The sequence below is a fragment of the Abramis brama genome (genome assembly GCF_963993115.1).
Source record: "Abramis brama genome assembly, chromosome: 8".
NCBI lineage: Eukaryota > Metazoa > Chordata > Actinopteri > Cypriniformes > Leuciscidae > Abramis > Abramis brama.
Window position 1 is genome coordinate 37,777,490 of NC_139970.1, and position 22,334 is coordinate 37,799,823.

General features: G+C 37.2%; 2 protein-coding genes across 4 annotated transcripts in view; both read right to left on the reverse strand.

Moving 5' to 3' along the window:
• znf385b (zinc finger protein 385B) overlaps window positions 1–4,031 on the reverse strand; it is a 124,741-nt gene extending 120,710 nt beyond the window's left edge. For both annotated transcript variants that reach the window (XM_084121419.1, XM_084121417.1), the window contains exon 1: window positions 3,920–4,031. The gene's annotated coding sequence lies outside the window, so the exon portion shown is untranslated. The remainder of the gene's footprint in view (window positions 1–3,919) is intronic.
• A 3,502-nt stretch (window positions 4,032–7,533) lies between these two features.
• The window catches only part of cwc22 (CWC22 spliceosome associated protein homolog), a 42,542-nt gene continuing 27,741 nt past the window's right edge, over window positions 7,534–22,334 (reverse strand). For both annotated transcript variants that reach the window (XM_084123191.1, XM_084123190.1), the window contains exons 16-21: window positions 13,439–13,516; window positions 12,455–12,607; window positions 12,177–12,304; window positions 11,977–12,078; window positions 11,680–11,888; window positions 7,534–8,457 (exon numbers count right to left, since the gene is read on the reverse strand). In XM_084123191.1, the coding sequence (XP_083979317.1) occupies window positions 7,895–8,457; window positions 11,680–11,888; window positions 11,977–12,078; window positions 12,177–12,304; window positions 12,455–12,607; window positions 13,439–13,516 (1,233 nt within the window). In that variant the 3' untranslated portion in view covers window positions 7,534–7,894. The remainder of the gene's footprint in view (window positions 8,458–11,679; window positions 11,889–11,976; window positions 12,079–12,176; window positions 12,305–12,454; window positions 12,608–13,438; window positions 13,517–22,334) is intronic.

A 22,334-nucleotide genomic window follows, 5' to 3' on the forward strand; every position in this document is an offset into this window, starting at 1 on the left:
ACTCTATTTGAATATATAGGCCTAGGCCTATTATTAGAAAAAGTCATTTATTCCAGTGTTACTCATTACATCATTACTGTCATCATTACTCATCACATGATCCTAATATGCTGATTTAGAGCTCAAGAAACATTTCTTATAATTATCAAAGTTGAAAAAGTTGTGCTGCTTAATATTTGTCAGACAACAGATTTGTATTGCTACTGGTAAACTATTTATCTACAGAGCAGAAAGATATCATACTACAAGATGAGACAAGCTCAGTTCTCACCAAGAAGCTTAATTCCTGATGCAAATCTGTGACTGTCACGCTATCTCCAAATCTCCAGGGTACTGACTTCCTTTCAAATGGACCCAGAAAAAGTATGATGGCAACTAGAGACATCATATTTAGTGTTTATGCTTCCTTTGGGGTAAATAATTAGGAAATATGGTTTGGGGTATCACTTTTATGCTGATGATATTCAAATTTACATCAGCTCCAAATCTGATCCTACTGTCACCTCTAAAATTCTCTCGGAGTGTGTGCAGGAAATAAAAACGTGGATGCACCATCATTGACAGAGACAGAGAGAGACAGAGATTCTACTCATTGGCACACCTGCGGCTACTCTCAAAGGGAGACATTTTAATTTGATTATGGATGATAGCGTTTTATTTCCATCTTCTCATGCTCGTAACCTTGGTGTGATCTTTGACACTCACCTAACACTAGACTCACATATTAAGAGTATTACAAAATCTGCATTCCATCATCTCAGAAACATTGCAAGAATTAGGCCCTACATTACGCTGAAAGGCTTATTCATGCATTTGTTACTTCCAGGATTGATTATTGTAATGCGCTATTTGTTGGTTTACCTGCTAAATCAATAAAACAGCTGCAGTACATCCAGAATTCAGCAGCACGTGTTCTTACATTCACTTCACCACGTCAGCACATCACAGGCGTGCTTTATAGCTTGCATTGGCTTCCTGTTCAGTCGCGTATTGTTTTTAAAACTCTCATACTAACATACAAAGCTATGCATGAAATCGGCCCTTCTTATATCTGTGACTTAGTCAGCCAGTACGCGCCTTCCTGTTCCCTTCGGTCAACTGATTCGCTTAATCTTCAGCAGCCTCCCTGTAGATTAAAATCTATGGGGGAGAGAGCTTTCTCTGTTGCTGCACCCAGATTATGGAATGCACTTCCTCTTATTGTTAGAGATGCTCCCACATTAGCCAGTTTCAAGAGGTTGTTAAAAACTTAAAATAGACTGTCATGATTAGTATTTTACTGTGTCTCTAATGATTATTTTTGTATTATTCGTGTACTTCTGTATTCTATTTGCTTGTCTGTAGCGCTTTGGATTTTAGAAAAGCGCATTATAAATAAAATATATTATTATTATTATTATTTATCAAACCAAACCAACCAATGACAGACAGTTCCAATCCATTGAGGGATTCCAGGAATGCAGAAATGACACATTTCACCAAATTACTTATTCTCGTTGACCTCGAATGTGCTCCAGTATTTCCTTAAAAGACATCTATGAAATTGCCAAGATGTTCTTGTTAACCTTGTATAATCATTAGCAGAGGCGGGGAGGTTAAATATTGTGCAGATAATCATTTTCTCTCTATTTTACAGCAGGTCTTCTCCTGTATGACTTGCAGCAGCATGCTGTTGATTGAGATTTTATGAGTGTGATTATCACAGATTTTAAATAGCGGCGATGAGACGGTCTAACACTGCCATACAGAAGGGAAACTCTTTGATTTTACTCTCCACAAGTGCTTCTCCACACTCATTGAGAAACCAAGGGCACATCACCAGCTCATATTTCTAACAGAGACAGCAGGTATAATAACAGCCCTGCGAACATTTGAGAGCTCTGGGTTACAATTTTGTGCTGAGCTGAAGAACAATCTCAAAGTTGAATTAGGCAGGCTCTCTTTACTTTAAAAAATGCATAGATCAGAGTCCCATAATACAATGTTCCAGACTTATTAAACATTCTAGATTATCTTCAAAGAAGAAAGGGTATGTGGGAATAATGAAGTGCGGGAGGAAGATAGTGTGGAAGGAAGGAAGGAAGGAAGGAAGGAAAAAAACGAACATGTGCTCTATTCTATGCCTGCATATGCTTGCTTATTGTCACTATGGGTACATTCATCTTATGGACGCCTAGAACAAAGGTGGACTAATATGCGTTTATGTTTCAAACCAACCCATTTCCCAAGATGCCTTAAGCCTACAACTTGTTTTGCTTTTCAAGGCATGACGCAATACTGCTGAACAAATTAGTCTTGATGAGTAAAGGACATAAGTGCTCTATTAATTATATAAAGGTAGATGACACTTCAGTGAGAATATCTGAGAAGCCACACCTACTGCCTTATGTTCACATTACACACAGAGAGAGAGAGAGAGAGAGAGAGAGAGAGAGAGAGAGAGAAAAAACACAACTAGCATAAAAGGTCAAATTTCCAAAAGCTCTGACGACATTTAACCAGGTAAATTTGGTTGAAATAATGCATGAACACAACGCTTTTTTGACCAACACTGGATTAAAGTCCAGGGCAATCATATTCAATGGTTTTGTATTTCCATTTAGGATATTTCTAATATTTTTATAATTATGAATGAACAAAGGTTGCTCAAAGACACAAAGGCCAGAGCTTAAAGTGAGCATAAAGCCCTTTAGGTTGCATAGCCTAGCCTATATTATGAGGCTTACTGTAGAGTTACAAATATGAGAGGATTATTTGGTCCAAGGACAAATGCAAAATTATGGCATAAAACTGTGAAAGACGCACAGCAAGCAATCCCGTATTACTGGTGTGCCTACATGCACTTCCATTCCACTGTCACCATTTTTTGCACACATACATCAATATACATAAAAATAGCTATAATTCATAGCTAAGGCGATGAAGATGTCTGATGTTGAACACCCAAGAACTACGGATACATGCTGACAATGAAACCATACTGTATAATTAGTTTCATTCATGAATTACTATTATTATTTTGTTTTATCTGTTGTTATTTAATGGAATGTTTCACTCAAAATCAAAGATGCCAAAACTCAAAAAGGACGCAAAATCACCAGATGAGACCAGATTATTGAGAAAGTGAGTAGAACTGGTAGAGCCTGATCGGTTTGATTCGTGAACGAATCCTTCGTATTGGTTTTATCAACTGGTGATTAATAGAGAAGATCCGATTCAAACGATCCGATTCTACTTCTCAAATGACAAGGGCGCAACTCAAGATTATCAATTTAAACTGTTCATCCACAAAGCTATCATATGGCTTCCGAAAACCTGGAATATGTAATACGAGTCATATGGACTATGACACGTTTATGATTTCAAGTCATTTGTAAAGGCTTGACATAGCACAGAAAATATAATACAGTGCCGGACATTCTTCATACTTTCAAAGAAAGTAAGTCATATGTTAGGCACTGTATGAGGATGAACTTTAATTTCTAAGTTAACTATACCTTTGAGTATTATGAATATCTGTTATACAGAGAAACCTACCAAACTAAACAGCATTTTTGGCCATAACTAGCGCGTCGGTTGAGATATGACGCCTGTATATGATGCCTTGCAGGACAGAAATGACAGTTAACTACTTTAACGGTTAGAAAGCGGTGCGAACAGATAACGTTAAGGTGAAAGTGTTTTGCCAAACTTAATTAAACATACGGAAAAAACTGAAGAAAGACGCGCTTCGAGAGAAAATACTTAATATTTCTGCCTAAAATACTCGTAAAATCACACAAATGAGTTGAAATATCAAATACTGGCTTGAAGCTTCAAGTTGTTTTTCAATCACTAAAATGAAGTTGGACGGAGCGGGACTGAAGTACTGAAGCTGTCAAAACGCATTAGCATATGAATTCTCCTGCGGTTCACTTACCTGAACAGCTGATGTTTACCGGTGAAGTTGAGCAGACTTGGCTTCACTCTGGGTTGCAGGTTGCACGGCGCAAACGGACTGCGAGGCGATGCGCCGCATCCTGACTGAAGTTTACGAATCCTACTATGGCGAAGGCCTCGTGAGTAATATTCATCCCACAAGCCTTCGCCATTGGCAGGTTCCTAAGCAACGTCAACTGGAACTAATTAATATTCATCCCCAATATTTCGCCATTGGACGGTTAACTAGAACGTCAGCGTGATGTAATTAATATTCATATTTTGAGCATTCCCTATTGGATGGTAACCACGCGACGTCAGCACTGTGCAAGTATTATTCACAAACTGACGTCGCCATAGTATTTGTGTAGAATTCGTAATTTTTTTCCGATACCTCAGGGGCAGCGCTACCTGAGAGCACATACTGTATGCCCTACTTTCACTGCCTGTACACTCCCTTCCTCTCTTTCTCCCTATGGGAAGAAATCGCTTGGCAATTATACGCCAATAAAAATACCCCTGAAAGTTTTCTCTTCTTGCACATGAAGTTGTTAAGCAAATATTGTACTTAGTTTATAATTTTGCATCCTCAGGAGAAATTAAGAAGGAAAAAAAAAACACTGAAAAATGTGAAACGTTTTTATTTGTTTTACATTTATATTCATGCATTTAGCAGAAAAAACGTCAAAGAGCAAACAGTAATGCACAATGCAGGATTATAGCCAATTGGTATGCAAGCAATTGGATAAAATAATATTTTAAAAGTAAATCAGGTAGCCTAAAGAATATCTATAAAGGGATAGTTCACCCTCAAGTTGTTTCAAACCTGTATGAATTTCTTTCTTCTGCTGAACACAAAATAATATATTTTGAAGAATGTTTGTAACCAAACAGTTGATAGGCCCCATTGACATATATTTTTTCTCCATAGGGCCTATCAACTGTTTGGTTACACATATAGGCCTACTTCAAAATATCAACAAAAAAATAATAATTTTGTTCAGCAGAAGAAAGAAATTCATACAGGTTTGGAACAACCCAAGAATTCACTAATACAACCAATGCCTCCCCTCCTTTAGGCATGGGTATAGCTTGAGCCAAATTCGACTTCGGTAACACAAGGTTTAAATAATGTTCAAGATGTCTGCTGTGGCGAGACGGCCCGCCACAACGTATAGACCCCTAATTGCACGCTACAGTAATAGTGATCTACAAAAATTCTATTTTAGAATTTAAAAACAGGGTTTGAGGAAGCACCCACACGGAACTCCACCCGTTCACTCACTTCCTGTGGTGACGTTGGGCAAAGCTTCCATTCATGGATTATTTCCAGGCATTCACAGAACTGTCCATTCTCACACCAACAGCCATCAGCATCAGCATGAACATGAAACGCATGATGAGAGTGGTGGCAGGTTTAAATCAATTTCCACATTAATAATCATAAATACAAACATGCATGCACAGGTATTAATGGAGATGGATGCAACCATCTTAAGTGCACCAGATGTTGATGTCAAGTCTGTCCCGTGTCCCAGGAGTGACTAGGGTGTAATGAAAGCTGCTATTCCCACATCCCTGAATGTGCTCGATTATCTCACCTCATTTCTCAGCCTGTGAACTATGAATACATTCTACAGTATAATGTCAACAGAACAGAAGAAGATCAGATGCATAGTCTTGCTTAATACCACCGAACGAAAAATGAAATAGCAGCATCCTTGTAGCATCATCAGTTGAGCACGGTGCTAGCAACGCCAAGGTCATGGGTTTGATTCCCAGGGAATGCATGAACTGATCAGAGGTATACATTAAATGCAACGTAAGTCGCTTTTAAGCATCTGCCAAATGCATAAATGTAAAAATAAAATAACCACATGGAGGAAAAAAAAGTGATTCTGAGTCAGGCGTGCAAATTGGCAGTTAGCTGTGATTGGAAGGGGTTTGCTTCCAAAAACGTCTTGTGATACCAAAGTGTCAAATTCCTGCAGAGATGCTGGTGACGCTGAAAGAGCTAGGGACTGTGACAGTGTGGTGTCGAAGGAGTAAGAAATAACAGGTCTATCTCTTGCCTCACTGATAATGAAACAGGCAAGCTTTTCCCTCCAGAGCGCTCTTCCACTTCTCTTGGACAGAGAATGAGCTTCTTTTACTTTGATACTGTCAAGAGTCTGTCTCGAGCAGGAACCAATGATAAACAAGGCAATTAAGGAAAAAAAAGAAAAAAAAAACTTCAGTCATTAATAACAAATATATAAGAAACTATACTTAAAGAAAATAAAGCTTATTTTATTTTTTTACATTTATTTTGTAATGCAAATTTTCATTACTGCAATGCTAAAAAAAAAAAAAAAAAATCTCAATATTCAAATGTATATTTCTTAAACTATCAAATATATCAAAAATAAGATGCATTACAGTAATGAGAATGTTTTCATTATGGTAATGAGAATTGTGTGGAAAATAAGCTTATTTTTTTTAAATATGCTTATTCTTAACCCTAAAACCAGCTTCATTTTTTTGCTATTATTTATATATATATATATATAAATAAATAAATAATTATAATTCACGCAATGCATCGTATTCTTCATTTCGTATCATATATATACCACAAAGCAAACCTGGGATCCTTCCTCTTTAAATTGACTGCCAGCTCTCAATTGATGACCTTTAATTCAAATGAGTTTCGCTGCTTTACAATCCCAGTGGGCTTGTCCTGCGTCCCATTAACATCAGCTACAAAGAAAAGGGCTGTTTCTATATCAGGCTTCACGTATGCAGTCTCAGTTACCCCTGAAGGTCACGGCAGATGTGAATCCTGTTGGGCAGCACGGCAGAAATCGGGGAAAGCAAAGTAGCTTCATGTCCAATGACGGGCACGCTGTTTGAAACACATGCATTTCAGTGCATCTGAAATGAGATGTGACAGAAATCACATTTGGTGTATGCGCAACAGCGAATATCATGCGTATACCACAGAAATGTTACTTAAGCTTTACCACTGACACAAAGAATTGAGATGGAAAACCACTTGAGACATTAAAAAAACAAACAGATTTCTCATTTTTGACATTGAATTCAAAATCAGAACGGAGCAAAATATATTTTAAGTTTGATGTTTGGTCTGAATTGGCTTATGTTTTTCAATCAAAGGAACCAACATTAAATAGTCACCAAGATAGAACGAATATAAATACATTTTTAATTCAAAAGCAGTATGATGAGTAGATGTGATGCCACAAACAACTAATATGAATCAATTACTGAAATGACAAAAGAAAATAATCAACTTTAAAAACACCATATTTGCTTAGGGATGCACAAATATTACAAATTTTATAAAAATGTATCAAAAATATTAAACAGCACAACTGTTTTCAACTGATAATAATTAAGAAATGTTTCTTGATAAGCAAATATTTCACATTATTGTTTTTACTGTATTTTTGATCAAATAAATGCTGCCTTGGCGGTGAGCATTAGATTTCTTTTAAAAACAAAAAATCTTACGACACCAATTTTTTTTAGCAAAATCCTCACAAAATATCTTGATATATTCTTAATTGGTTTTAAATCATATGCAGCTTCAATAAGCACAGTAAACTTTTGAAATGTATAGCAAATGTTTTCTTTAATCTTGCTTTTCCCCCAATTACTTCCAAAACAACATCAAAAATACAATTGAGCAAAGGTTACACAAAATACAAAATATTTTTGAACACAGCCCTGTTTAACTGCTAATTGTTTCAGGAAAACCTTACACACAATCAGAGCGTGTACGGTACATTTCCACCATCAGAGTGTGTACGGTACATTTCCCCATGAGTCCTTTCAAATGGCAGCTCAAAAACGCTATGCTTTACTGTGTAACATAAAGGCTAAGCAAAAGCACAGGTGAAAGTACACTGAACGAGGAACGGCTCAAAATTGGTACATGAAGATCATAATTTGATTTGTGTCTTCCTTCAGGCGGCTATCTGCGTCTCCTCGGTGAGCCATCCCTGCTCCTCTCGTCTTTCCTCCTGTCAGAATGCCTGTTCTCTTTGTCCGCCCTCTCCAAGCCGTTCCTGTACGAGTCCCTGGAGTCGATCTCTTTGCGGCTCCTCTCTCGTGACTTTGACCTGTCCCGGCTCCGCCGCAGAGGCTCCTTCTCTCGGCTCTGCCGTCTATCTTTGTCCTTGTCCGCTCGGGAGTCGTTTTTGCCATCGTCCTTGTGCCTGCGTGAATCTGTCTGTCTGTCCTCATAGTCCTGAGCGTGTCTGGGATGCTGCTGCTCTTTATGTCCTCTTCCACGCTCTGGTTCTCCTCGTTGTCGAGCAGGGGGCGACTCGTCCGCGTGTCCCCGGCGGCGAGAATCTCTTTGGAGTTTGTCGGGTCCACGGCGGTCCTCGTTGTCGCCATCTTGCCGGCGGTTCTCGTGCCTCTTGCTGGGCCGCTCCTCCAGAGGAGATCGCTGGTTTGCTGCCTTGCTGGACTTCTTCTCCTTGTTCTTGTCCTTTTTCTTGCCTGAGGCCTTCTTGCGCCTCGAGTCAGAGTCTGTGAAGGAAGAGAAGAATTTCGTAAGTATTTCAAGGGTCGAATCAAAAGTGATGTGTTCGGTTTGGAGGAGGAGTTCATTCAGTAACATATGAAAAGGATAAGGAATCAAAAGGAATTCTAGTTCGGTTCCACTACGATTGCACGCTAGCCTTAAAGTCACGATGTAACATCTTATTGTGATGTACCTCCAAGTGAATCGGATTACCGCAAAGACAAAAAATGTAGGGCGGGATTTGATTTCGTCCTTCAGAAATTGATTGGATCGTAGGAAGTTACGCTAATTAAATTAAAGGCAGATGTGAATGCCAGATTGCAGGATATTTAACCTCACCCTCCACAGAGACACACGTCATGAAGAAAACGAGGGTAGGGGGGGTTAACGTTTTTGATTAAAGATTAAGAGGGCATCTGAATTATGAAAAAACAAAAAAGATGTGCACAGATAAATCTCGTATAACAAACATTGCAACATTCTATAAAAATAAATAAGAATTGTCCATTTTGATTTCATGGTGACTTCAAATGTGTTTGTGCATGTACACGTTTGAGAGAACTGCAAGTATATCCTCCTTGAAAAGCAGCAATAAACATCAATTAACATTCATTAAACGGTAGCAGAGGAGATGATAGAGGCCTGACATCACATCTCGTCTAAAAATGTAACTTCATTAACAGCCTCAAGAACAAATTACAGCACTTGAATGGCTGAGACTCTTACATTCCTGTCAGAATCTGCCTGTTCTCAAATCTAATTATATTCTCTTTTACACATTGCTGAAGCCATAAAAAGAGTCTATTTGCATGCAGATTGGGAAGGGGAAGTGTTTATCCACCTTTTTCCTACGTCCTATGACGCTTTGTGCAAATGATGGGAGTAACTTCTGTTCACTATGAACGCAATAAGAATTTTCAAAAACTGCGTACAATGAGATGACACTATTCTACCCTTCAACCATCAAACATTAAAAGGACATTTAAAAGTTTAAAAGCATTTACAAATTACAACCACAGACCATTAATAACCCATGATTTTTTCCGCAGCAATATTACGGATGTGTTAATGTGCATATCACTGTAGTAATATGTCTGTTTTATGAAACACATTGCCTTGATCAAAAATGTTAATGAACTGGAACATTGATGATAATTCAAAGTGATTCAAAGTCAATTTTGAATGGTAATTCATGAATGTAATTCAAAAAGTGACAGACAATAAATATTGTATTTACCTGCTTTAGAAACATTCCAGTAAACACTGATAATAGGGAGTAAAAGTGAAAAGGGGCGACAATTACATTTTAAAGCATCCGTGTGAAAACAAACTGGGAAAGAGACGTGAGGATTTAGGGAGAAAAAACGAAAGATTCTTAGAGTATTCCAGTGAATTATTAATGGTATATATCATAAATGAAATCGGAAGAATTTCGAAAAAGAATGCAGCGACTGAAAAGAGCTCTTGCCATAGATATTGTTGTCATCCTACGTCACATTAAAATACCAAGCGTTACGTTATTCTTTTGAAGTCTGAACACGAGAACATGAAGAAAATTTTACAGCCCATACAGTCAAACTGATGGATAAGGATTATTTGTAGCGCAACCTTATGATTTGTAATTATTTGATTTAGTCTTTTTGAATAAAACTTCCCTAAACTGGAAGTGCCGCCCATAATCTAAAACGCAGTAGTCTCGTTAGGAAAAAAATTGATATTTATAATGCCATAATTTAAAAGAAACTATTTAAGACCAATTCCAGGTTGGGATGAAGATATCTAATATCTTCATAATATAGATATCTATGAAACAAATTAGGGATTTAATTAAAGGTTAAAGATGTTATCACTTTTATTTTATATATATATGTGTTACATAATTTATATATATATATATATATATATATATATAATTTTTATATATATATATATATATATATAAATAAATAAAAAAAAAAATAAAAAAAAACAATATAAAGAAACTTTAAAAAGCCCTGGGTTTCCATAACAACAGGGATCCTAAATAGCTGAAACTGGAAGGATTCTTGTCAAAATTTGAGCATTTGTGTGATGGGATCTACAAAGTGGACACTCCTAAAGTCCTGAAGTACAGGCTGGTGATCATCAGGGCTCAGGAAGGGAGGGGGGAACACTCCATAACAAGCAGAATAATTAAGGAAGAAAAACAAAAACAAACACAAAACTGATCGCATGTCAAGTCCAGACACGAACGGCATGAATAATTCGGCCAATGGCCGCACTTTCAGACATGAACAGCATGAATAATTCGGCCAATGGCTGCACTTTCTTTCACATTTCATCAAGTTACAATGGGAAACCGGATTGTCCCTGCTCTTGTTCATTACGAGAGTAAACCCACTGCAATGTCCACAATTAAAAGCTTTCAATCCAATCTAAACCATTAAAAATGGGACATTTAGTCATGGGTATAACAACACTACTTACAATTCAGTTGGGAATTGTAATTAAGGGCTGCATGATATATCAAAATAAATTGATATTGCAATATGGCTTAGTTCGATAGTGAAACTGTAAATTAATTATAATGTATGCGCTGCTGGTTTCACTGATGCTGAAATACTGTATAATGAGCTGCATGCTTGTAAAACAGCTCTGTGCTTCATGACAAAAATAAAAACTAGAAAATGAATTTGAAAATGAATAAATTCTGACGTAAACATTAGTATGTTCTATACAATTATTTTTAATTTTGTAAAATACAATTTTTTTTATTTTACAATATAATATTTTTATTTAAATATATTTGAAGAGTTTTTTATTATTTATTTTTTTAACCCTGTTCACTTTATGGTTGAAAGAGGTTGGAGTTTTGAGTTCTTTGAAAGAGTAAATTGTGCATACCACATTTTTGAAGTTATTTCAACCAATTCTAGGATGATTCATTCTTTCCAAATAGCTATTCTTGTCATCTCGAGAAAAGTCCTGTTTTTTCATTCACAATATATAGTAGAAAAACGAAATATCCCAATGTCAGTTTTTTTCCAATTTCGAGCAGCCCTAATTGTAAGGAACATTTAACTTGTTTAATCTATTGTGGTTCTGATTCCACTTAATCATCCGTTTTCCTCAATGATTCCCTAAATGATTCCTTTAGTACTTCAGACAAACAGGCTAGCCAGTCATAACAAATGATTTTGTTGGAGAAAAGGCCCCTTTTTAAACTTAAATGACAAGTGTTTTGATACCTGAAGAGCTGTCACTGCTGGAGGAGGAGTTCGAGCCGCTGGACGAGTCCGAGTCGCTATCACTGCTGTCACTGTCAGATGAGGAATCTGAAGATGAGGAGGAGTCTGAAGAGGAAGAGGAAGACGAATCAGAATCAGATGACTCCACGTCCTGTTTCTGGGTCATGATCATCTTAGGAGCATTCTTCAGATGTTCTCTCAGCTCATCCCTGAAAAAAAAAAAAAAAAAGAAGTTTGATGAGCATTATTTCATTATAATTGAAGTGACCCAACAAGAGAGGTTTCACAGGTTCTTACGTCAGTCCTCCAAGGCCGATCGATGTGAAGAAATTAATGGCAAATCTTGTGTTCCTCGGGTTGTCGCGTGGGAACAGACCCTCGAAGAAAGGCTGAAGAGTCCTGAGGAACAAACAAATGAAATGGTCTGCTATACGGTTTCATTTTAAAGTTTAATTTTATTCAATGAAACCGCACAGTACACAAAGAAAAGCACTTACATGTCCTTCAGTCTCTCATTCAGTCTTGGCAAGCCCATGTAAGCGCAAAGTTCCTGGAACAAAATCTTCACAAAGATTCGACTTGAGGATGTCGTTGTGTCTTCACTCATTCTAACGCATTCAAGGACCTGAGAGAAAACATTGTTTTACTGCATCAGGAAACCAATAATGTGTCCAGACATATTGATGTGTCTTTGTCTGAAATGTAATTACAGCTTTGCGGGATGCTAAATGCTGATGTGGTGAATGTAAAGGAGGAAGCAATAAAAGTAACTCACACTCCATGGAACAGAGTCTGTGTAGAGGAGATGAGCAAACAATCGGGCAACATTGCGAAGTTTGTTGGTTTCAAGCCGGTGGATGGTTTCATACTGCTCCTGGAAGATGGCCTCAAAACTCTCCATGTATTCTTTCTTCAACAGGCAAAACCTCTACATACAAGATGAAGATATCAGACGGAGAAACAAAAACAACTGTTGCAATCTCTTAAAGGGTTAGTTCACCCAAAAATTAACTACTCACCCTCATGTCGTTCACCTTCGGAACACAAATTAAGATATTTTTGATGAAATCCGAGGTGTTTCTGAACCAGCCATAGGCAGCAACGCCAGAATGCCGGCTCATTATTGGCCAGCTCCTGCGTCATTATTTTTTAGTTTTTTGTGCACAAAAAGTATTCTCATCACTTCATAACATTACGGTTGAACCACTGTAGTCACATGGACTATTTTAACAATGCCTTTACTACTTTTCTGGGCCTTAAAAGTTGGCGTTGCTGCATATGGCTGGTTCAGAAACCTCTCGGATTTCATCAAAAATATCTAAATTTGTGTTCCGAAGGTGAACGAAGGTCTTGCGGGTTTGGAACTACATGAGGGTGAGTAATTAATGACAGAAATTTCATTTTTGGGTGAACTAACCCTTTAACAAAATCAAAACAAACCAACCAATAAATAATTAAAAAATGAACCTAAAATAATAAAAATAAAATAAGGTTTCACCTTATAATTAAATTGCCATACAAACTCAATAATTTAAATAAAAATGATAAATAAATACAAAACAATAAAATAAAAACAAAAACAAATGAATACGCAAGTATTTAAAAAAATAAAACTACAAACTACAAACTTTTTGTGTGTCATCTTATACTTATTTTTTTTATTTTTTTATAAATAAATAAAATGTTTCATATTTTAATTATGGTAATTTCAACACGACGTGAATACAGCATAACAGTAACGGGGGAAAGACAGGCTCACCCCAGCTAGGAGACCAAAGAACTTCTCGTACGTTCTTTGCTGGGCACAACAGTCCAGGATCATGTTGCACAGCTCTTTCTGTGAAGACAAACAGATGCACATGATAAAAGAAAATCTAAAAAGCACACTGAGCATCAGTTTTGCACTTTAAAGAAACAAAGCGAAGGTGTGGAGCTGATCATCCATTCCCAGCACTTCTTCACTAATGTCTATTGATTTCATAACCTCATATCTTCTGACCACATTATTAGATATGATGATCTAAAACCAGTTCTTGTAAAATCTCAAGGCTCTTTCCTTCAGCGAGCTGGATACCTGAAACAGTGGACTTCAATCCAGGAGCATGAAGTGTTGAGCAATTGAGATGCAGATTAATCATTAAATGTTTTGTGAACTGAAAAAATAAATAATAATAATAATAAAAAAATAATATATATATATATATATATATAACAAAGCTATCATATGGCATAATGCACAGATCTGATCTTTTGATCATTTCTTTTTGTCCCACCTGTTTACATTTACATAAGACACAAATTGTATCCGATATCTGCATTTACATGAATCCCCGCCCAAACCAGAATGATTCTATTGGTGATCGCTTTCAGCTACATGGGTGACATCGGGTTTTGAATGGCTGTATATAAAAATTAATTGACGTCAGGTGGGTCTTTGACTTTAATGTACACCAGATGTGATTACCTTGCTTACACCATATAGCCCATGCCAGCATGGTCATTTTTTTTTTTTTTTAATTAATACTTTTATTCAGCAAGGACGCACTAAATTGATTAAAAGTTACAGAAATCTTTTGTAACATACATTACAAATGCCTGCACTATTTCAAAGAAATTATGAAAACTTCAGAATAATGTCACTCAAGTTCATTCATGAAGCTGTGGCATCCGTGTACGTCCAAGCACATGCGCACTTTGGTCCGAAATAAACAGGCATGTCAACACCTCAATCGCATTATTACCATATAATGTGATTGAGCCTGTTAATTGCGATTAAAATCAGCATATGAGTATGGTTACTATACGATTATGAGATTAATCACATTAATTTGATCAAAGTATTGCGTTTACATGAGGTACAGTTTAACTGCAATATTGCCAAAATACCATTATAATCGCATTATGAGGGTGCATGTAAACACAACGATAATAATAAGAAATGTTTCATGAGCATCAAATCAGCATATTAGAATGATTTTTGAAGGATCATGTGACACAAAAGACTGGAGTAATGGCTTTTACAATTACAATGTTACTGTTTTTGTTTTATTGTATTTTGGATCCAAAAAGGCAGCCTTGGTGAGCATAAGAGACTTGCAGCAAAAACTAAAAACTAAAGAAATAAATGACTAACTTTTGAACAGTAGCACATGAGCCAATCAACAGCCTAACTGTTAGACTAACTGTGGCGAGTTCAAGATGCTTGGAACATCTTATCCTACCTGCAAACTACAGTACTGTGAAAACTTTTAGGCACTTTTAGCCAATTAAAACATCTTTTCCAAGGTACACACGCACAGTATTTAAGGTTGTTTCAAACATCTAGGGCAGAAACATCAAAAAGTCTGCAGTGACTAGGGGCATGCAAAGAAAACCTATGGTGGAGAGATTCAATTGAGGTGATGTCAGGTAATTCTCTGAAGTCACTTAGCGAGCCCTTCCTCATGCCTGGACTGGATGTGATCCTACCTACAGATGCTCATTCCTTCCCTCACAGGAAACAGGAAGGATTCTATGCTCCAAAAAGCCATTTAGCTTTTCGAGCTTCACACCTGCGACTCAGCTGAGCTCCACGGCCCCTCACACACAGTGGGTATAACATCTCATCTTACTGCATGAGCTGCAGCACTTCTCTACTTATACTCTATAATAACACTCCATAAGCTTATTGATTTCATGATCTGCTTCATATATTCACCAGGGAGCTCAGGATTATGAGGAAGAAAGGCATGCTTGTGATCAATTTAAGAGGTCTTAAAAATCACCTGACACCTGCAAAACAAACCAGCGCTGGATATCAAGAACAGTGTCCAAGCAGATAAAGTACTGAGCACTTGAGGTCCAGTTGAGATGGCATTAAGCCCTGATGAGATCATTTCTGACTCTTCTAACAGGTGCCTGCAGGCAGAGAGCCAAATGTGCCAGGTGTGACGGTAAGGTGTTCTGATCACAGGACAGTTTGAGAGCAAGTGCGGAGCAGAAAGGTGGCTCAGCCCTACGGCACTAGTCTCTCATATATATATATATATATTTCAGGGAGCTAAAATCTTACAGGCTGTGCTTGGTTATAGATCAGAAACCTTTTCTCTCTTTCAAGCAATATCAGAGTAAAGGAAAAGTTCAATCACTTTCCAGAAACGTGAACGTCTGTGAAGAGGATGATTTTTTTTTTTTTTTTTTTTTTTCAAATAATGACTTGAATATCAGAAGACTTTGATTTTTTTTTAGCACTATTAGGTTGCATTTAGTCATTTTTGGACCTTGACAGAGACCCCATTTATATTTGTAGTATGGCAGATCACTATAGATATTCTGCACACACACAAAAAAATAAATAATAATAATTTGGTCAAAAGTTTGGGATCAGTAAGATTAAAAAAAGAAAAGAAAAAGATTTTCCAAGAAGTCTCTTATTCTCACAAAGACAGCATTTATTTGATTTAATACAATATAAACAGTAATATTCTGAAATATGATTACAATTTTAAATAACAGTTTTCTATTTTAAATATATTTAAATTGTTATTTATTCCTATCAAGGCAAAGCTGAATTTTCAGCATCATTACTCCAGTCTTCAGAAATCATTCTAATATGCAAATTTGCTGTTAAAGAAACATTTCATATCATCAATGTTGAAAACAGTTGAGCATCTCAGAAATTGGTAATACAGTTGTCAGCAAAGTTTCCAGTTCTAGAAGTCGTCTGACTACGGTTCTCTGACTCAGCTAATACCTGTTCTTCATGTATGATCAGGGAAATCCCTGTTAATTAAACTGCTCTATGACACTGGCAGCATTACTGCGCAGCAGACCAAGTAGGAGCACAAATCCAGGCTTCGGCATTGGTTAAATCACTCCCTGATTCCCTCATTAGCATCATCTCTATTGCCTCAAGCAGATAAACCATGAGAGATTCTATCAAGTAGGGTGTCAGGTAAATCTTTTCAGCCCGAAGGGCCGGAATCCCATAGTGACCCTTTGCGGCGATCCTACCCACACAGCAAACTAGAGGGATTACATGGTCAAAACAGCCATTTTAGCACTTCCCTCTTTGCACCTGTGGCCCAGTCGAGCTCCTGCATGCCCTCACTGTAAGTGCAACATCTCATCCCACTCCACTCTGCTTTCACTGCTTGGATACATTATAGCTAGAGGAACTACAGAATGACGGACGGATTGTGATTGACATGAAGCTGATAGAAGCTTTTCCCTCAGGGCAGACTAGATATTTTTGAAGAGCGATATGAGATGAAGGGAGCGCAAGAGAGCGTCCGTGAAATCTGCATTCGTGCACAGCAAGACTGTTGCCACAGATGACCAGCCATCTGCTCTGCAAAGACTGATGGAAAAGCCATTAACTTTTATTAAAGCTGCAGAACATGAAGAACATAAAGAAACAAATGAAGGGCTTTAACCATCTGAAGTAACTTCAAAACTACACCAGCCTATTTCATTTCCCCTGAAGAAAAATTGGCAGCGGTCAGATCGAACAAACAGCACAAGGACTGAAATCCAGACTCACATCCAGACAATCAATAACCACTTACCTCCAGTATATCCACAACACAATAAAACTTCTATATTGAGAGCAACAACAAAAAAAAACGTATCACTTCTCTTGCTAAAACACAACTGAAACCTCAAAAAAAAAACAAAAAAAAAAACTGCTTGACTGAAACTCTGGCACATGTGGGACATTGAGTGAACTCAACCAGAGGCAAAGCAGCATTCCCTAAGTGCAGTGGGGTCAGCATGAAGACCTTCTTTCTGCATGGATGAGTACGGCCCGAGTTTTACGCATCTACGTCTGTGGGACAGGCAAAGAAAGTCATGCTGAAGATCGGCCGTGTAAAGAACAAGCTGGAGCATTCAATCAATAACACCTGAAGTGAAAGTTCAGGTGAAGAGCACTGTGCAAGAGAAATGTGTTTTTCATAACCCCCGTACTGGGTGTGAAATTTCGATCCAACAAGAAAACAAAAATATGATACCAGTTTTCCCAATGGAAGTAACAGCTCAATTTGGTACCCACGACTTCTTTCAAACACTCATGCATATTAGCAAAAAAATTATTTCAAAAAATTTCTGCTTTGCAGCTGCATGTTATAAACTTAGTGTGGTATTTAAAATTGTACAATTTTTGAAAAGTTAGAGCTCATTTGGTGGATTAGGGATTTGAAGACATCCCTAATTGGCGTTTTCTCACTGCATGGTATGGCTCAGTACGGCTCACCTTTTTTTTTGGGGGGGGGGGACCTTTTTTTTTAGGTTTCAAGCGAGGCATTCCGATACTAAAATGTTATGTGAAAAGACTGGAGATCTCTGATTGGTCAGAGAGAATCGTCACTGCCAGCGCCATTGGATTTGCGACACGAAACGCCAAACCCACTAAATTTAAATAGCCAGCAACAGCCAACACAATAAGCGCTTATTTACTTTTAATGATAACTTATTAAAATCTAACTTTGTTCATTTTAATTGATGGACCTGAGTTAACATTAACTAACAAAGAACAGTTTTTATTAACTAACATTAACAAAGATACTGTTGAAATGTATTGCTCATGGTGAGTTAATGGTAATGCATTAACTAACATTAACTAATGGGACCTTATTGTAAAGTGTAAATAATTTAGTTCTCTCATGAGCATGATGAGACTCAACATTGTTCTGATTTAAAAAAATGATTTAAATTTCTTCATCTAGTGATAATCCGAGGCAATTATACTAAATGAAAACAGACCACAGAGTATGTATACATACAAGACACCCCAAGTAAACAAAATGAACGGTCATCCATATCCCTATCTGCATTTAATACTTTCTCGCTCAGTGAAAAAGGCAATGGCAGCAGAAGCTTTTGAAATAAATCATCATTCGATTAGCGTTTCATGCAGCTGAATTATCTATCTGCTAACTGAATGCAGTTGTGATTCAGCTCGATGCACTCAATCCATAAGTTTGTACTCCATGTGGCTGAGGCGGGCGGAGGCAGAAATGTGGCTGAATAATGAACAGGCCATCTGTGGAGTCCCATGATTCATTCCACACTTGTGATGTGTTTATTGCTCACAAGACTAATAATCGCGCCATCAACTCCACTGCCAGACAGCGGCTGCTCCGCATCAATTGTCATTGCCTTTGCTAATTTTCACTTGAACCTCGTCGAAAGTGTGCACTATGAAACATTTTACAATCCTCTTTTGAAGGGGAAACTTTGATGTGTCGACACGGAAATTATGAGACTGGCTGTAATGTTTTCAATCATTTCTGCACTGACACTTCAATGCAAACATCAACACAGCAAGTTAAAACATTTATATTTTCACACGCCATGCTTTGGCCTTCACATCTCCGAGGGTGAAGTATTAAATGATCCCTATAAAATGAAGGCTGAATAACTGTGAATCATCTCAGCTTCATGGACCTCAGTCAGAGTTGACAGCATATTTAATGTGATGTGAATAATGATGAGGCTTCCTAGTTTTTACAACCCATGTTTTCTAAAAGTTAACTGGAAAGATATACACTACTGTTTAAAAGTAATGTGTCAGTCAGATTTAAATTGATCGTAGGTGACAATAAAGACATTAATAATGTTACAAAATAATTATATTTCAAATAAATGCTGTTCTTTTGAACTTTCTATTCATCAAAGACTTCTGAAAAAACATCATGGTTTCCACAAAAATGAAGCAGCACAGCTGTTTTCAACATTGGTAATAATAAAAATGTGTCTTGAGCACCAAATCCACATGTTATAATGTCAGTGTCAATGAATGAATGATTTCTGAGGGATCATGTGACACTGGAGACTGGAGTAATGATGCTGAAAATTCAGCTTTCTATCACAGGAATAAATTACATTTTATATATTCAAATATATTCAAATAGAAACAGTTATTTCAAGCGTAATTGTAGGTAGAAAACATTGTATATATGTTAAATGAAGCTGGGGGTACTATACACTCTCATTGATAACTGACGCATACAACCAACAAATTGGACAAACCGTTATTAAACGCACAAGTGGCAAATGATGTGTAGAACTTTGGGAATGATAGAAGTTCCAAATAAGTTCTATGTTGGTCTTTGGCTCTGTAATGCTGTTCTCAATGTCTTGTGTGGAAACTGGAAACCAAACACGTGGTAGACTTCTTGATGCAGACTATAAACAATCTCCACCCTAACAGAAACACCTGCCAATCAGCAGCAGCTGTACGGAATTTAAAACAACATTCCACCTGTTTATAGCAACCTTTAAACACGCAAAAGCTAATGACCTCATCTAGAGGGATTTTCGTAAGACAGAACAGTTCTTCCCACAAATGTTCAGCTTGGAATTACAGCTATGAAGGTTGGACAAATGGGGTGTTTTGCTTAACAGAGTTTCTTACATCAATGAATGTCCACTAGAATGAATGAAAATAATAAATGAAAATAAATAAATAAACAAAAAAAATCACTAATTAGTCTTTCAGATGGACCAGTTCAACTGACTCAAAAGAATGATTTGCTCACAGCTGTACAATATTTATTTTCTGGTAAAGTCCAGAAAACGACCAAAAAAAAGTATATTTACTCCATACATTTCCATGCCTTTCATGACATGATTATCCCATGCTTTTTGCAGGCCTGGAAAACAGTTTTAAAATACCCTTAAATTTACAGGTTTTTCATGACTGTGGGAACCCTGCATTTAGGAGCAAAGCCAGATCACTAGGCAGAAACGGCAATAACCAAAGACTCAAGGACGGTTTATTCTGGTACGACAACTCAGGAGGGACAAAACGCAGTGGGTTCCAAGGACGTGAACCCATATGTGTGAAAGAAACACAGCGCATACCGCAATGTTAAAACAAGCTCTAAACGAGGCACAGGGTTTGCAGTACACCACAGTACATCAATCATACGACAAAAAAACAAAACAGGCTGACATTTTACGTTTTATGTTACATTATATGTTAATGTCATTGAGACGCCTATAAAGTGTACACTTAATTGGATGAACGAACCCCCCCGTCAAACTTTCAGATTACCAGTTTCAGATGTCTTGTTCCAATAATAACTTATTTATCAAACAGTGCTGTTAAGGAAACCAGAGTATTGATGTGTTTCCTCATGTTGCACAGAGATTGGGGGGATTGAGGCAGGCTCAGGTGTGTGTGTGTGTGTGTGTGTGTGTGTGTGTTTCTGATGACGCAGAGGACTGCGGTAGGTCTGGATGTGAGCCATGTTCTGCCAGTTCTGGCTTCAGAGAGAGATCTGAGAACGACCCACCACCAACAAACTGGCAAACACGAGCACTTCCTTGCAATGAGGTAATCATTTGTATTGGTTTTATATTTAAATCACTTAAAGGCTCCACCATCAGCTCAAAGAAACAGCATTGTCAATTTGCTTAATGTTTTGTTTCTGTGTAAACAATGTACAAAAACCAGCAACAAAAACAATATAGAATTTTGACAATATTCTAAATATATGTATATATACGTAAATAACATATAAACAGAAAAATTATCAAATAAGAATTATATAGTATGAATACAAGTCTGAATATAAATGTATAAAAATTAAAAACTAATAACAATACCTACATATATTAAGCATCTACAATTCTTACATCACCAATTTCAACTGAATGTTTTTAATTTTCCCTGGTTTCTTCACACAAAAAGCAAGACTAGTTTATTGTGCTTATAATGTTGGATGTAAGCTAATAAGTCAAATAAATATATGGAAGTATTCATGCCAAATATATAAAGTCTAAATATAATATAAATTATATCTACTTACTGCTCCTAATGTGTGTGCACTAACTTAGACGGGTTGCCAATGTTTTTTATTTAAATGAAATGTACAACTTTTTGATGTGGAGCAAATTTAAATATTGGCAAGAGAAGTGCAACTGAACTACTGGCACCAACAGAAAAAAATCCTTATTTTTGAGCCAAAGACATCCCAGATTTATGTGGAGATGATAGTAGGTGGATGTAGAGATGTCACCCACAACACAGCTGACATATGTTTGTATGCTTGGGAGCGAGTACATGCCTTTCCCCTCCTGACCTGCTCCTGAGCCTGTGAGGAGAGCTGGAGCGAAGCGATAAAGAAGACATTTGTAGGATGCTACCCCTGTTACACAATCTCCCTCAGGCCTGCAAACACAATGTTTCCATCTTGTGCACCTCACTGGCTCTTTTCTCAAATGGCCAAAAGCAGCAGATGTGGTGGAGGGGGTGAGGGGGCTCTATTCTATTTCGGGACTTTTTACAATCCCATCTTATTTGATACAGATCATCTTAGTGGAAGTCATTTCAAAAAGGGGCAAAAAACATAATGATCCCTGCCGTGAATGTTGTTGACATTACATATATGCTCTAGGGACAACATACAGCCTTATCTGTACTGCACCAGCTAAACAACACAGTCCGTATATGGAATAAGAAGGCAAAGTGGACCAAGGGGATCGAATCCGGTTATCATCCTCATCTCTCTTAAAAGGTCAAACGGACTGATTAACAGGCTGAGAGCCAAGAAAACCAGCGTGTTCAGAGTAGGGCTTGAATATATAGCTAAAAACACACCTATCTCAATATTCATCAGACTTTTGATGACATTTGATATATTAATATTAGTGTATTTGTTCTGAAATGA